The 17456-nt window shown below is 38.1% G+C and overlaps 1 protein-coding gene and 1 non-coding gene across 5 annotated transcripts in view; both read right to left on the reverse strand.

Annotated features, from left to right (window-relative positions):
* Positions 1-17456, reverse strand: part of ASAP2 (ArfGAP with SH3 domain, ankyrin repeat and PH domain 2) — a 290308-nt gene that overhangs the window by 129235 nt on the left and 143617 nt on the right. For all 4 annotated transcript variants that reach the window (XM_043983860.1, XM_043983863.1, XM_043983858.1 and 1 more), the window contains exons 4-5: positions 6288-6362; positions 4610-4659 (exon numbers count right to left, since the gene is read on the reverse strand). In XM_043983860.1, coding sequence (XP_043839795.1) covers positions 4610-4659; positions 6288-6362 — 125 coding nt within the window. The remainder of the gene's footprint in view (positions 1-4609; positions 4660-6287; positions 6363-17456) is intronic.
* Positions 2469-2575, reverse strand: LOC122744785. Its single transcript, XR_006355130.1, has one exon. It is a non-coding gene; the product is annotated as a U6 spliceosomal RNA (small nuclear RNA).

Genomic DNA, 17456 nt, shown 5'->3' on the forward strand with positions numbered 1-17456 from the left:
CATGGAAAAGGTGACTCAAGTTGAGACTTCAACAAAAGGGAAATGACTAACAGGGCTTAAAGATAGAGGATTCCAAGCACGGGAAATGTTATGAGCAAAAGTACTGGGATAGGAAAGAAACAGAATGCAAACAGGAGATGGAAGATATTGTCCAATTTGGATAGACTAAAAAGAATGAAACAATAGATGGCTGAGCAAGTAAAGCTGGAGGCAATAAGTAGAGGGCCTTGAGACCTTGAGTCAGGAGTTTAAAGATCCTTTGGTAGGCAATGACGAGCTAGTAAAGGTTTCTGAGGAAAGAAGTGGCACAATCAAGTCTGTTTCAGGGACCTTTAGGAAGGCAGCCCAGTAGCACAATGTCCTTTTGTCAATCAGTAAGCACACTGTCAGATACATCTGAAATCAGTCAGGTTGAGTTTTATAGTGTTTTCTGTTTTATTTTTAGGAAAGGGCTATTGTGTGTAGATGCCCTGTTTGCATTATCTCCACTAATGGCTCTCTACCACTTCCATCCACTGGCTCCTCAGATCTTCTCCCCATCTTCAATATTCTTTCTTCTCTGGACAAAAAAAAAAATCATGCAAAGCTGTACTTCTCAAATATTTTGTGACCATCATTATTGGAACCATTAAGTCTCATAGCTCTGTTACCTAGATACCACACTGGTCTGAATACAGGCCATGTTTTCTCTCAATCTAGCTCAAACAAAACCTGAATGAGGCTTATAATGTCTCACTCTTACTAAAAGAAAGACAACAAAAGTATGAAGAGAGTAGTGATTACCAAAAGGATTGAAACATTTTTATTTAAAGTGAAAGAAAAATTTTAAAAGTTCACACTAAATCTATCCTAATAATTTTGTGCAATTATGTTCCTAATGCATACCTATATATTAACATAAATATTATAAGAATAAATATTTTTGAGGACTTCTATAAACTCATGAAGAATAAAATGAGCAGAACCAGAACAGTTTGTACAATAACAGCAACACTGTAAAAGCAACCAACTTTGAAAACTGTAAGAACTACAATCAATACAACGACCATTTATGATTCCAGAGGATCAATGATGAATGCATGCTATTTGTTACAGAGAAGCGCTATTTTTGTGGTATGAGCTCTTTCTCTCTCTCTCTCTCTCTCTCTCTCTCTCTCTCTCTCTCTCTCTCTCTCTCTCTCACACACACACACACACACACACACACACACACACACAGAGCCAATAGAGGAATTGGTTTTGCTTGACTATATGTATTTGGTACAAAAATTTAAATATATTTTAAAATGGGAATGAAGAGAGACAAAATGGGTTTAACTTTTTAAAAACAGAGAGGGTGCTAAAGATGTGAAATGTTGCAAGTAGTTTCAGTTGAGCTCACTGTATTATTAATTTTATTTAACTGTTTTACTCTGTTACAAAAGACCTCTCAAAAATGGGAGTAATTGGGGCAGCTAGATGGCGTAGTGGATAGAGCACCGGCCCTGGAGTCAGGAGCACCTGAGTTCAAATTCGGCCTCAGACACTTAACACTTACTAGCTGTGTGGCCCTGGGCAAGTCACTTAACCCCAATTGCCTCACTAAAAAAAAAAAAAAAAAAAAAGGGAGTAATCTGTAGATGTAATGTAAAACAAAATATCAATAAAACTGAAAGTGACCCAAAAAGCATCTTTTTAGCAGTACAGTCTATATTTGGTGACAATCTATATTCATAAGCAGCTTATATTTAAATTAATATATTATTAAATCTCCCCATTTTACATTGGGGAAAGCAGAACAGAAACTGTGAATTGTTTCAAACCAGTAACAGTAATTTTTACTTGGTGTGGGGGGATGGGGAACAGGTAAGTTCCAAAATCAAACAGTTCACTTACAAGTCTAAGCCAAAACATAGATAGACAATTGTATTTGTGTTCAGTGAAGTCACCAAGATTTAACTGGAAAGGACCTGAAAGCACATCTACTGAGATTTATAGAATCAGATTCACAAGTGCCATAAAAATCCACCTACCCCAGCCATACCTGAACCAAAAAACTGCAATACTTTAAACAAGTGGCCAGCCAGTCTTCGCTAGAAGTCGCTTAGTGAGAGCAAACTCATTTCTCCTATCAGTCCCTTGTCTTTTTTGAAGGCCCAAATGTTAAGAAGCTTTTCCTTATCACAAGCCTAAATACCGGCGTGCCACTTCTAGACATTGCCTCTAGTTGTGGCCAGGCAAAACAACTCTCATCTTTTATTCATAGGATAACCTCTCAAATACTTGAAGACACCTGTTTTATCCCACCCTTCCCCAAATCTTCTCTTCTCCAGACTCGATATCCCCCATTCCTCAGACATTTATTAGCTGTATGACTCTAGGCAAATATTTCACTTCTGTGAAATTCTGTTTCCTCATGTGTAAAATGGAGATGATAATAGCATCTACTTCTCTGGGCTGAGAAGAGGGTAAAATGAGATAATATTTATTTATTTATGGAACACTTCACGAATTTGCGTGTCATCCTTGTGCAGGGGCCATGCTAATCTTCTCTGTATCGTTCCAATTTTAGTATATGTGCTGCCAAAGCGAGCACTGAGATAATATTTATCAAGTTTTCTGTAAACTTTAAAGTTCTATATAGGGGCAGCTAGGTGGTGCAGTGGATAGAGCACTGGCCCTGGAGTCAGGAGTACCTGAGTTCAAATCTGGCCTCAGACACTTAACACTTACTAGCTGTGTGACCCTGGGCAAGCCACTTAACCCCAATTGCCCCGCAAAAAAAAAAAAAAAAAATTAAAAAAAAAAAAGTTCTATATAAATGCTATCATTATTATTGTTTCTGTTCAATCGATCTGTCATCATCTCAAGACTCATTACCATCATAACTACTTGTGACATTTTACATCCTATTGGTGTTCTTCCTAAAATATGGCACCTAGAACTAATCATAATACTCCCAAAGTGTGCTATTCAATCCTTTCAATCATGTCCGACTCTTCATGACCCCTTCTGTGGTTTCTTGGCTGGTATGGTTTGCCATTTCTTTCTCCAGCTCATTTTTTTTGTTTTTGTTTTTGTTTTTTGTTTTTTAGTGAGGCAATTGGGGTTAAGTGACTTGCCCAGGGTCACACAGCTAGTAAGTGTTAAGTGTCTGAGGCCAGATTTGAACTCAGGTACTCCTGACTCCAGGGCCGGTGTTCTATCCACTGCGCCACCTAGCTGCCCTTTCTCCAGCTCATTTTACTGATGTGGAAGTGAGGCAAACAGGGTTAAGTGACTTGTCCAGAGTCACACAGCAAGTAAGTGTCTGAAGCCAGATTTAAACTTATTCATGATTTCAGGCCTGACATTGTCTCCACTACACTACCTAGCTGCTCCTAGTACTCTCAAAGTATAGATGAACTTTTTACCTACTCCTGGATCCTGCATCTCTTTAATGTGGGCTAAGAATGTATTAGTTTTCTTGGTTTTCAAGCAACACTGCTGACTCACTGAGCTTGTGGTCCACTAAAACCCCTGGATTTTTTTTTTTTAGATGAAATGATGTCTATTCATGTACCCTCCCTCTTCACCAACCTATACTTCTGAAGCTGACTTTTTTTGAACCTAAGTGTAAGACTACAAATTTTATATGTCTAGATTCAATGTGACATGTTAGCATACTGGGAACTGCTTTGGATCTTGACTTTTTCACCCAACAAGTTAGTTATTATCTTCCCAGTTTCATGTCATCTGAAAAATTAACGAACATTCAGTTTATGCCTTTATTCGACTCACTAATAAAAACTTATCCCCTCATTTACAGGTGGAAAAACTGCTGCACTGAGGTGAAGATATTTTTGCCCAAGAATCCACAGAACAAAATATGCATATAAATATACATAATATACGTAAAACAAAAAATTGCACCCTTGTCTTCTACTTCCCACATCCAGGCTTGCTGGGTTCCCCCCACATTCTCCCACTTCTGCTGCTTTTATTCAAACTAGATGGCTATTCAAATCCTTTCTGATCTTTCCAGGGAAAACGATGGTGCAAAAGTCATGCATATAGCAGAGAGAGTACTTTGACTTTTAGAAACCACTCATGGACCCTGAGAAGATAAAAAATCCTGCCACTGTGAATGATAAAATGGATATAGCATCTTTTAAAAAATAGTCATACAAGTGATTTTAACTGAGACTTAATTAACTTCTTGAAAGTAACCTTCTTCAATGATTTAGAATGAAAGGATAGGAAGGGACCAAGGAAAAACCTATTTAAATCTGGTTTTCCAAGGAATATAAGTATGTATTTACAATACTAACTTTTTAAAAAAGTGAAATTCACAGGATTGTAGGAGTTTGGCAGATTATTTAAACCTCATTTTACATTTGAAGAAGCTGAGGCCCAAAGTGGAAAAGTGACTTACCCATAGTCATATGGGAATAAGCAGAACCAGAATTTGAACCCAAACCTTAATTTCAAACTACTCCTCAGGTATCTGACATCACAAAGTATAACCACAACAATATAGATATTCTCCTCCCTTGAATAACCACTATCTAAAATCCCTTTGAGAACTACAGCTCAGCTTTAATCTAGAAACCAAACTCTGTACTTATTTCTAAAAGGGAAAAACACTTACACTTTTGTTTCATAGTCCTTCCAAGCTTTGTCAAAAGGCTTTTTCAGATCCTGTGAACAGAGCACAAATTAGATATGGCTAAGTATTAACTCCCAAGCAATCCTACTTATCACAGTAATATACTTTAAATTATTGTGATTATGCTGTATGAGATTCCATGAACTACAATGAATCTACCTAAAGTACATGTTCTTAAGTAGATAAGAGATGATGCTGTTAGTAAAGATAACTTTGATAATCTTTAAAGATATGACCCCAAAATATATCCTTTTGAATATACATGTATACACACATACACCAATATATCATTCTAAATTGTTGAACCATTTTACTTTCAGAGAGTTAAATGAATTCACATATGATTTGTTTTTCTATCTACTTATCATCCATCTATCTATCTATCCATCTATCTATCTATCTATCTTATGTAAAGAACCCACAAAGAGAATGTATGTGATGGACACAGAGTCTAGACTAATAAGTGGCCCTAAGTATAGAATGATCCATCCAAAACAGGAAACAGTAATTACCCATGTTTGCTCACTGTATCTTCCACTGACTAGGGGAAAAAACCAAACTACTAGATGGCTAACCTGTTCACTAAGGGATCCCAACAGTCTTCTTGTCTGTGCCTCCTAAGTGGGGAGCCCCAACCATAATTTCCCCAAAGATCTGAGATCAGCTGAGTTGTACTGAACACTGTGAAAGAGCTAGCTTTGAGGTCTTTACAACTGACCACATTTTGCTGAAAGATTCCCATGATTTGAGAGCAGTGACTTTAACTTTATTCAGATCAGGTGCAAGTAAAGAACGGGCAATCTATAAAATAACTGAAGCTACAAGCTTTTCTTTCTTGCTGGGTCTCTGTTTTGACTGAATTCAATCTTTCTGCAAAAACAATTTACCCATACTTCCTCAACCTGATCTACTGATCTTTAGCCATCTGCATATTCTGGAAACCATTGAGAGCTTGGTGTTAATAATGGGACACCAGAAATGGTTATAAAACACAAAAATGTGGTGAAAGGCGGCCATTCCCTTACCCCTCTTTTCAATAACTGAGCAGACAATAAGGTTTTAATTGTTTGTTGGCCAGCTTGAAGCCGAATGACAATTCCACCAACCAATTAAAGGGAATCCTCTAGTCCAGTAGGATGCTAGATGTGGATGTACCCATCTCCTCCTCCTCTTCCTCCTTTTTCCTTATCCTTCCCATTCCCTCTGCCACCCCAGTTCAAAACAAGAAGAAAGTCCTGTCTAGCTGGCTCAGATGTCAGACTACAACTATGGAAATGCCCAGGATAACAGCAGACACCACCAAATCCCAAAGGTCCCAGTGTGGTTATGATTCCAAAATCCTTACTTAAGCTATTTATTGCTTTCTATAAACATATCATCCTCTCCACTCCTAGTACCCACTGTATGTTTATACATGTCAGGCTGAAACTATAAAGACTAAGAGTGCCCATTCTCTTGGCTCATGATGCCAATAAGATAGCAAATAAAAGCAAATGTGGAGAACAGATGGCCATCTTGCCTCTCCCATTCTCCACACCCCCCCATATTAAAAACATAATGAATATATGAGCTGCCTGCCTCAACAGGCTAATATGCTCAATGATGGATGATGTGAAAAAAAAAATACTATATAACGATTGAAAATATAAAGCTGCCATACCCCCTTTACTCCTTTCAGGTCTCCTTTCAGCAAACTGTCCAAAGGGAAAGAAATTATGTTGTTCATATTCTGAATCTAAAAAAACAAATACACAAAAATTAATCTCATTCACGGTTCTTTTCAAGAAGGAGAGAATATAATAAAGCATCACACAGTAGACAGATCAACTTCTAGGGCTTAAAGTGATTTTAAAAAACCCAAATAACTTGTATTCAAAACCTGACCTGACAAAAAGATTATATGAATCCTTGAACTCTTTTGTAAGGTTATCCTAGCAATGGTCATTTATGTGATATTTCCAATACAGAATGGTCAGGACTTCTATGGCTCATCAGTAATAATCATAAACTTGAAAATTTCACTTTAAAGGATCTTCCTGCTAATTTTGCATTCCACTATTCTTTTTTTTTTGAAGCAGAGACAGAAAAATTGTTAATATAATGACAGAAATTATTAATACCAAATGTAATGTTCCTTTCCACTCCGTTACGTGACCCTAGTAATGTCAGAATTTCAGAAATGTCTTTACATTCCTATTCTTAAGGTATTTACTCTCTATTAGGCTGAGGTGAATCACACCCCAAGTCTCCCCCTCACCCAGAGATTTGTTTCCTTGTAAAGGAACCTAGCTTAAGCTGGATCTCAGCTTCTAATGTCCTTGCTCCCTTGCATTGGGATTTATAGCACAAAGAGTCAGAATGGAGTGGTTTTCCTTGCTCAGATTGCCAAGGGTGACTGAGGTCTTAAGACCAGGGCTTGCTACCTCATATTACCTACTCCCCAACCTCTCATCAAAGTACACATTTTTTTTCATAGGTTTCTGGGTTGAGAAATCCATTGTTCTATGTCCTCATGGGACACCACCCAGGGTGATAGGTTTGCGACCCTGTTATCTCAATTAAAGACCATTGGGTAGGTCCCTAGTTTCTGGACCTCAAGGTTTTCTATTATAGAAATAAGAGGACTAGTTTAAATTAAGGTTGGCGGACATATTTCAGGTCTCGGGAAAAATTACATCTTTATTTTCATTAACCAATAGATAATTTTTTAGCATTTGCTTTGATTATGGGGAGGGAAATATTATTCTGAAAAGGCATCCAGAGGTTTCACTAGACTGCCAAACATGTCTGAAACACACACACATACACACACACACACACACACACACACACACACGCACGCAGACGCTAGAATCCTTCCAGTTCTAACATCCTGTGATTCTACAATTTACATGTATGGAATAAGTGAAGGGAGGCAGGGAGAAGGTACAAAGGAAGTGAAGAGTGGGGTCCCATTCTCCCGCTAAAATGGAGGTGATTGTCATGACCAAATCATCCTGGTTGAGCACACACTCGTTTCTGGCTAAGAGATTGGCTCCACTAACTGTTCTACAACATTGTAAACTTGCACAGCCTCAGCTGAAGAAAACTTTCAGACCCAGTTATCTGCATCCTCCCATTAGAATGTAGTTTCATTCTTTGCATTTCTATTTCCAGTCCTGAAATACAGTTTGTGCTTAACAAATACGTGTTGAGTGATTGCTCAGTTCTCACCCTTTCTAATTTGTAATGGTTTCCATTTCCATCTTCAAAATCCATACTTTATTTTTAAGCATTATTTTTAACAAAGGTTTTATTGATGTTTTCCTTTCCTTACATCAGTCACTTGCTAATGACTCATTCTCCTCCTTCCCACCTCCCCAAAGAAACTTCCCTTTTAACTAAGGACAACTAAGCAAAACAAACTACCAAATTGGCTATTTCTGACAACATTTCTACAGTTATTCTAGTTCAACACTTCTAGACAAAGAGGAGGGAAGAAAGCTCACCAATCTCTCAATGAGTAAACAAGTGTAGAAAGCTTCCAGAATCTCAAGGGTGAATTAGCATAATGGTAAAAGGGCCCACCTGCCTCAGGGCTTCGAAGCTACATTTGGTATTTCAAATCACATCGTAAATAATGCGTGAAAGAATCTTCCAAACCAGTTGCATCCGAGCCCCCCCCATTCTTAAGCTTCCCCAATTTATTTCATTTAGATATGCATTTTAAGAGCTTAGCACTTTACTAGAAATTGGACCTGTGAGGTTTTTGTTATTTGTCCTTCATTCTTGGAGAGGACCACTACATAGGGGTGATGTCACGGCTTGCAATGCATTGGATTTTTAAGTGAGGGAAGGAGGGTTACTCCTCCATCGCCACCTAGGTACAGTGGCAAGAGATATATCAGGACAACTGGAGTTTGCCCTGGATGTTTAAAGCAATTGGGGTTAAGTGACCTGCCCAGAGTCACACAGCTAATAAGTGTCTGAGGTGAGATTTGAACTTCGATCCTCCCAAATTCGGGGCCAGTGATCTATCCACTGCGCCACCTAGCTGCCCAGACCTGTGAGGCAAAAGGTATAGGGAATTCCTAGGTGAGAAAACTTCTCTTAATACAACCTCTGCAGTTTTTATTTTCTTAGTTACTAGAACACTGGGAGATTAAGTGACTGTCCTAAGGCCAAACAGCCAGTATCTGTCAGAGGCAGGCCTTGAAGCCAAGTTTTCCTGGCTCCAAGACCAGCTAACCACTAACCTAGGAGTTCTTAACTAAGATGCATGCCAACCCCCCCCCCAAAAAAAAAACAAAAAACAAAAGTCAATAACTATGTATTAATATATTACACATATAAACATATATATCACTTTAAGATTTGCAAAGCACTTTACAAACTATTGTCTCATTTTATCCTCACAACAACCCTGGGAGTTAGGTGCTATTATCCCCATTTTACAGATGAGGAAACTGAGTCAGACAGAGGCTAAGCAACTTCTAGAAGGTTATACAGCTTCTAAGTGTCTGAGGTTGTATTTAAACTCAGGTCATCCTGGTTCCAGGTCCAGCAGCTCTAACCATTGGCCAAACAAACTGCCTGGATTGGTTTTCCTTTGTAATCCTACATATTTTATTTTATGCATTTAAAAACATTATTCTGAAAAGGGATCCAACATGTGCTTGGCCAGACTGCCAAAGAGATCCATGACATTCAAAAGAACCTCATCATTAAGTTATTTGGTCTCTAGAAAGACAAAGAAGAAAACTGCAACAGTTCCCTCAAGGAGGGTGGGGGATGGCCCATATACAAGTTGATGAAAAAAAACAAGTAATGAGGGAAGGGATGGATGAGAGAAGCTAACAAGTGTGGAGACTCTAAGAGTTAGCATTTGAAGTGAAACTTGGTGGAAGCCAAGTGGAAAAAGGTGAAGAGGGAGAATATTTCTGATGTACAGGAGACACTGGCTTTACAAAGGACACCAAATGGGAGGGTTGCCATTGGGAGAGAGACAATAGTGTAAGGCCAGCAGTACATTCATGCTACTTTGGGCTAACATACTTATATGTACTGGAAAACTAAAATTATAATCTGCTTTAAGAGTAAAAACTTCCAACAATTTGCCCCTTTCTATGGAATAACCTTAAAATGAGAATTTTGCAATACTTAAACAATTTTACATTATAAAAATTAAAACATTTTAAAGATTTTTCAACCCGAGTACCTCGAATGAAATATTCAGGATTGTGGAACACCCCCACCATTTGACCTATTATGGTCAATTTTGAAAATAGCACTTAAAAATGGATTCAAGTAAACTCCTCAGCAAATTACTTTTTCAGAGTGAAGACAGTCCACTGGAAAATATAGAAAAAGGATATAATGATACACAGACGGCCAATGCTGCCAAAAGAATGACCAAACAATGAGTACCATTTAAGAAATGATACTTGGGACAATGTCTGCCCTAGACTTAAACAACTCAACATTTATCATGCCCCTAAAATGCCTGGAGAGTAGTCTATGATCAACCATGAGTCAAGAGAAATAACCTTACACATTTAAATTGGGAGATGCAGATTAAAGGAGCTGGTGAATAGATTAATTGCAGACAAATATTAAAAGTCTGATGAATTTTCAAATGTAACCTGCCTTAGAGTGGAGAGGCTTGAGGAGAGGCCAGATTCCTGGACAGTGACTTAAGCCCCCTAAGCTCCACCCATGTCCTTTCACCTCTGGTAAAGGAGGTATTAGAATTTAGGTGACTATCTATCCAAGAAGTCAGACCTTGCCCCACAAAAATCTCTGCTACAAAGGCAGATGACACTAGGATGGCAGATGTATCTTGATCTCATTTAGAAAAATTGTTAGAAATAGTAGAGACAGAAATTTAGATTTACCTATTTAAGGCAGTTCTATAGCACCCATTATTGACTTAATTAAGCCACATTCCACTAGGCTTTTAAAAGTGCTTGTATCTGTAAATCACAAGTTTCTGCACAGAAACTTGAGTCCTTAGAGACCAACCAGTCCAAACTGTACCTGACCAAGAATTCCCTGTATGACATCTCCAACAAGTAGTCACCCAGCCTCTACTTAAACGGGGAAGACCTGCTACCTTTCAAGATTGTTCAGTCGATCTAATTATAAAGAGGTGGAGCCTTATTACAGTGAACCTAAATCTGCTTCCCTTTGGTCCTTGTTGTTATCTGGATAATACCTTTTCCCAAGAAGGCCTATCACATACCTGAAGACAATCATCATGCCCCAGCCCACACCTTTCTTCTCTAAGCTAAATAAACAACTCCAGTTCCTTCCTTGAATACTGGCATGGGTCTTGCTGCCACCCTAATTTAGTTTCTAGTTTGTCCATGTCCTTCCCACACTGTGGTGCCCGGGTGATCACAGTATTTCGGATGCTGTCTGAAAACAGCTGAATAATAGAAATAACTGGCACTTACATAGTGCTCTGAGGATCATGACTCACTTTACTTACATTCTTTCACAATGAAAAGGCAGTGGAAAGAGTGCTGAACTTGGGGGTCACAGGCTCAAGTTATTCTAACTGGAATTATTTATTCTTGGTTCTGTTATTACCTGTGTAATCTGGGGCATCATCTTGCCACTTTTCATCAGTAAAACAGGGAGGAAGGGAGAGGGGTCAGACTAGATAACCCTTACGGTCCCTTTTCAGCTCTGGATTTAAGATTTTATGATGCTATGAGGTAGTTGAATTAATATAACCCAGTGAGGTAGTTAATAAACATTATTATCACCCCCATTTTATATATGGAAAAAAATGAGGTTCAGATAGCTTCAGTGAGCTAAGTGCCTACTGCCACAAAACTGAAGCTTCGGAAGAAGGATTTAAACCCAAGTCCTGCCTGATCTACAAGGATACAATATTCCTCCAGGACTCTTTCCAATTCAGTAAGTGGTTCTCTCTCCCTAACAGAGGAAATGATGACAACCTCCTTATGGATACCACGCCTCTCCTCAATGAAAGAGTGTTTAGCTTTTTTGGTGAAGGTGTAATACTGTTTACTTGTAGAGATAATGCACTGAATGATATAGGCTAGCCATGCTCTCTCCTTCTCCAACTCTGATACTTGTGAAGTTGATTTTATAAATACAAGTATAAACCTTTACATTTTCCCCTATTAAATGTCATTTCACTATATTTGACCTATTATTATCACCTTCAGATTCCCTGATTGCCTTTGGCAGGAGAGGTCGGGAAGTAATTGCGAATCAACTGAGGTGGAGGGAAGGGAGAAGGGATAACAACAAAATTTAATACAGTTTGCTCCAAGTAAACTCACTTAATAGAGCAAGTACAGAGCAAGCAATGATGAGAACTGTGAAATTTGATTCTATTTTGATACAGTTTTTCTGAATTGTAGGCATAGCTAAGCTTGACCTTGGTTTTCTGATGTTCAAGGAGAGTATACCATAATACCAGTGTTAATATGAATGTATGGATCACCTGGATTTGATGGAGGTGCCTTATTATCCAAAAGTATTTTTTATGAAACCCTGGGTTAATAGGAGCAAAATGTCCTTCTGCTGAACTCCAAACTGAACCCAGGTAGCTAGCTGATAAAAGTCCCTACCTAGTGACTTCTTTCCCCTCAGGACAATAAGTCCCTGTCTTATGGTGGCATCTGGGAATCCTCATCCTTGCCAAACCCTTTTTTGGAATCCTGTAATCTTATCATGCTGCTTCTCTATTTCCTCCATACTTGTTATAACTGAAATTGTTAAATTGCTTTTTGCTTCTGGGTTGATTTTTGTATCATACTATTGAAACTACAATACCCTGTAATCAATGGACAAAAAATCTTATATACTCTCAGAAAGAGTGGAGCTCAGAGCTCCCTTCTGAGGAGGGGCGGGGGTCTCCAACATGATCATGGTTCTTTCTTCTTGGAACAAAAATAAATTGTTATTATGTTTTTCCTATCCATTCTCTGATCTGGTTTCTGTGAGGTACCTACTTCTGATAGGAGAGGCAGAAATAGCCTTCTCTGATCTAGGTGAACAAATTGTAGGAGATATTATTGATGTCTCTGATCTGTTTATTATTTTTGTAGGAGGATGGGCATGAAAACGATATTATTTAACTCCCTCTGTGTGTGTGTGTGTGTGTGTGTGTGTGTGTATATACATATACACATATCCTTTATCCTTGAGTTTACTGATTATCCTTCCATGTTACTAGATACTAACTTGGCCATTGATCTGTATCTGACACCATAGTACTGAAGGACTTTGATTCCAGTGTGACAAGAGGGAGAACTTCAAAGCACAGAAAAGTACTATTTTCTTAAAGCCAGAGGGCAAGTAGGGAAGGGTCCTGATGCTCCATCTCAATGCCAAATGAAAGCTTGGCTTTGCATCCCTTTCTGATTGTTTGTTAAGGGCTGTACAGACAGCCTCAGGCATGCAATTTAAAAACACCCTTCCTCCAGGTCTGGCGGAGAGAAAAAAACCAATGCCAAAAGATTACTGCACATCCCTGGTGTCCTGACAGCCTCTAACTTCAATTTATAAGTAATAAAATTTTTATGATCCAGGAGAAGAATTAAATTGTCCCTGAGAAACAGAACCAAAATATATTTTTCATTGCTCCAAGCAAGCACTGAACTTTACTCCTTCTGCTATGGCTTGGCTTCCAAATGAGACACAGGTACAGTGGAAAGTAGAAGGTAGTACTGAAGACACATTATTACTATTATTAATGTGAACTAATAGTAATAGCTGCTTTGAGTTATGGATTTGCACCTACCAGCAGATAATAAGCAAACTTTTAAAAAATAATAACCTCTCCTTGACTTCTCTAAGTTGTCCCATTTACCTGCACAAAAATCTCATGTTTGGGGTTTGTCCTTATTTCCACAGGTTGAATACAGTGAGTCAGTCAGAAAGGTCATGGTAAAGGCAAAAATGTATAGACTGAGGAGGCTGCTGGTCACCAACAATGAAATCATTGTCATATTTGAATGTCTCCCCCACTGCCCTTTCGATCTCTTTTCAATTCAATGAACATTTGCCAAGTGCATAGAAAAGGCCCTGAGTTTAGACCAATACACATAACAAAGAAGTATATATTTACATGGTTCTCTATTTCTGCATCTGTAAAAAAGAAGGGCTTGAACTAGATCCCTAAGGTTCTTTTCAGATCTAAAAGTCTAAAATAAGCATGTCAGATATCCATCTGACAAAAACACTTGAATTCTATCAAGAGAAAGAATAATTCAAGTTGGGAGGTGAGGAGGAAGAAGATGTATGACTAGAGAAGATCATATGGAAGCTTAATAATTTTCTAAGATGACATTCTGATTTTAAATTCCTTTTTCAATTTTTCACTAAATTCTTCTAAGACTTTTCTGTTTAACTGTCTATTTGAAAGTAAGGAACCCTTTATCCAAACAAGCTTACATTTTTTCTAGCCAGATACTGAATATGTAAGGGTCTGTCCATTTTTAAAAATCCATATTCCTTCCCTAAACTCTCCTTAGCATTATGAGATACAAATGAAACTTTCACCCCAATACTTGTTTTCACATTTCTAGTGGTTTTTTTAAAAAAAGATTTTATTTCTAGGGGGCAGCTAGGTGGAACAGTGGATAAAGCACTGGCCCTGGATTCAGGAGGATCTGAGTTCAAATCCAGCCTCAGACAATTGACACTTCCTAGCTGTGTGACCCTGGGCAAGTCACTTAACCCTCACTGCCCTGCCCCCCCCCCCGATTTTATTTCTATTGATATATTTTATTTTTATATCATCCTCAATGCTATGTTCCTCCCTTTATCACCAAGTGAGCTATCCTTTGTACCAAACTAAAATTAGAAAAAAAAGTAGCCAAACCAACCAACAAATTAATCATTTCAGAAGGTACATATGAAATATTCCATATTCCTTCTCCCTCACCTCTGAAAATAAGAAAGGCAGGTACATTTTCTCATTTATTTTTGGAGGCCAGGCTTGGTCATTATAATTATACATCATTCAATTTTTGGTTTTTGTTCTTTCTCTTTAAATTGTCATAGTTGTATATATTGTTTTCCTGGTACTATTTACTTCATTTTATAATAATTTATATACATTTTACATGGTTCTCAGAACCCACTGTATTTATTTATCATTATGATACTGTAATATTCCATTACATTTATATGCCACACTTTCCTTAGACATTCCCCAATCATTAGGGTGATGCCTAGCTCCTGCTTTGTCCTAGTGTTTCCCCTAATTCTGAGGGTCTGAAAGTTCAGTGACAGTTCAGAATGACAGAATTCTAGAGTACAGGCCCCTCAAGTTCAATCAATGCATCTGCCTTCAAAACATGTCCCATCTTCTCTTTTTGAAGTGTTAAATACTGAACAAAGAAGGCCAGTCCCAGTCCTGGAAATATCTTGTCCATTATAGAGTATGGCAAGGCTCCTTGTACACCCATGACTTTTTTTTCCCCCCTGGGGGTGTGTGTGTGTGTGTGTGGGGGGAATGAGGGTTAAGTGACTTGCCCAGGGTCACACAGTTAGTAAGTATCAAGGGTCTGAGGCTGGATTTGAACTCAGGTCCTCCCGAGTCCAGGGCCGGTGCTTTATCCACTGTACCACCTAGCTGCCCGAACACCCATAACTCTTAACAGAATCCTAATTAATATCCTTTAGAATTTTGTACTTTCCCTTAAAAATAAATGATCTTCTAAAATAGCCATATGCTTGTCCCTAGGTGAGAGGTGGGACAATATTCATATTCTATTCTTCAGGACTTCATTAGGTCCATAATCTCATCAATGTGAGTATTCCCTTCCAACAATACAAATCAAAACCCATCCACATCTTCTCATCCTGTCCAAGCCTTGCTCATGTCCTCTCTTGAATTCCTGAGTACCTTCCCAATGCCTGGAGACCTTCCTCCAAGTATGTGAATGTTCTGCTCATATCAGTGTAGAGGTCCATCTGCTTTATTCTTAGCAAATGACTGGCCTACCTCCTTTTCTGAGCATACATTTCCTGTGCCCTTTTTTGAGTGCAAGTCATTATTGGTAAAATGCTGAAGCCTACTTATATGGACATACACTATTTTACATTTTACTATGTCCGATTTTATAGGAAATTAAAGATGTAAAAAGTTTAACACTTTCATGTTTTAAAAAAGACAAAAATAAAACTAAAATACATTTAAGTTTGAATGAATCCTCAATATAAAAAGTAAATGGGGGAGAGAGAAAAACACTTCAGTGAATAGAGAGCTGCCTCTCTAACTTCTTAGCATAGGGTGTGCTGAGTGTTTAAAGCCCCTCACAACCAGGCTCTTTCCTGAATTTACTTCCCTCTGCACAAACTACACTGACCTTCTTGAATGTCTTTGAAAAGGACACTCCATCTTCCCTGACTTCCTGCCTTTTCCCTGACTATTCCCCATGCCTGGAATGCTCCCCTTCCTCACTTAAACTCCTTTCTGGCTTCTTTTATAACTAAGGTTAAATCTCGCCTTCTGCATGAGGTCTTCCTTCCCCAAGCCCTTCTCCTCTTCCAAATGCTACTATCTCCCTTCTTACAACCACCTTCCATTTACACTGTATATGTGTAAACTTGTCTCATGTGAGCCCTGTGAGGGCAGAAACTGTGATTTTGCTTTATTCTTTGTATCCCAGAATATACCACTATGCCTGGCATATAATAAGCACTTAATAAATGCTTGCTGCTTAATTGATGGGTGAAAATGGGACTGGATATACTAAATCTGTGGTGTTAAACTCAAATAGAAAGGGCTCCCTGCAGACTACATATTGACTTAGAAAACCACAAATGATCTCTTGATATTATCTATGTTGTACTGTATTTTTGTTGACTTTGTTAAACATTTCACAATTACATTTTAATCTGGTTCCCAAGGCAGTTGGGAGTTTTGCTATAGTTGGTCCTGCAAGCTGTTCAGGTTTGACACCTCTGTTCTAAATGACAGCCACTGTTTACAATTAATTGATTCAGAAATTGAACTAATTAATTTTGGTAATGAAACCAAAGGAGTTTTAAAAGCTTCTTAATCAGGAAGTACTTGAGGAAGCTTGATGGTTAGCTGGATGGAGCACTGAGACTAAGGTCAGGAAAACTTGAATTCAAATCTGGCCTCAGACACTTATTAGCTGTCTAGCCTTGGGCTATTCAGTTAAATAGTCTGCCTCAATTTCCCTATTAGCTAGGTGTTATTATTAAAGTGTTGTTGGACAACAATAACAATAATAAAGGAGAGCCATACTAGAAACAACATAGTTGTGAGCAATTGATTCCTGAGGTATCTAAAACAAGAAACTATATTAAAGGGATAGGGGAAAAAAATCTCAGATCACAATACCACAAAGTGGTAAGGGGACCAAAGCAGCAACGAATAACTTATATGCCTACTTTCACAACTATATTCAAGCTTTATGAGAATTTTGTAAGTATGAATTAAGAGCATCCTGCATGAGGCCAGACAGGCTCTCAGGAGAAATATTCAACAATAGGATAGCTATTTACCATCACACAAGTATCTGAAAGATGTAAAGAATACAAGGACCCACACTTTGCTTATTGTCTGTAAAAAAAAAAAGCTTTTGATTCATTAGAATGTATTAAGTTCTGAGGATACAAAGACTAAAATGAAACAGGCCTTGCTCTCAAAAAACTTACATTCTATCACAGGAAACAACTTGAAAACATATGGATAGACTCTAACTTGAATCACTAGAGGAACATTCACATTAATCCTCTCATTTTATAAATGAAGATGCTCAAAGTCCATTACATTTTTATTTTTTATAAGGCAGATTAAGATACTCGTACAAGGTCATACAGGTAACAA

The sequence above is a fragment of the Dromiciops gliroides genome, chromosome 2 (genome assembly GCF_019393635.1).
Source record: "Dromiciops gliroides isolate mDroGli1 chromosome 2, mDroGli1.pri, whole genome shotgun sequence".
In the NCBI taxonomy this organism is placed as follows: Eukaryota; Metazoa; Chordata; class Mammalia; order Microbiotheria; family Microbiotheriidae; genus Dromiciops; species Dromiciops gliroides.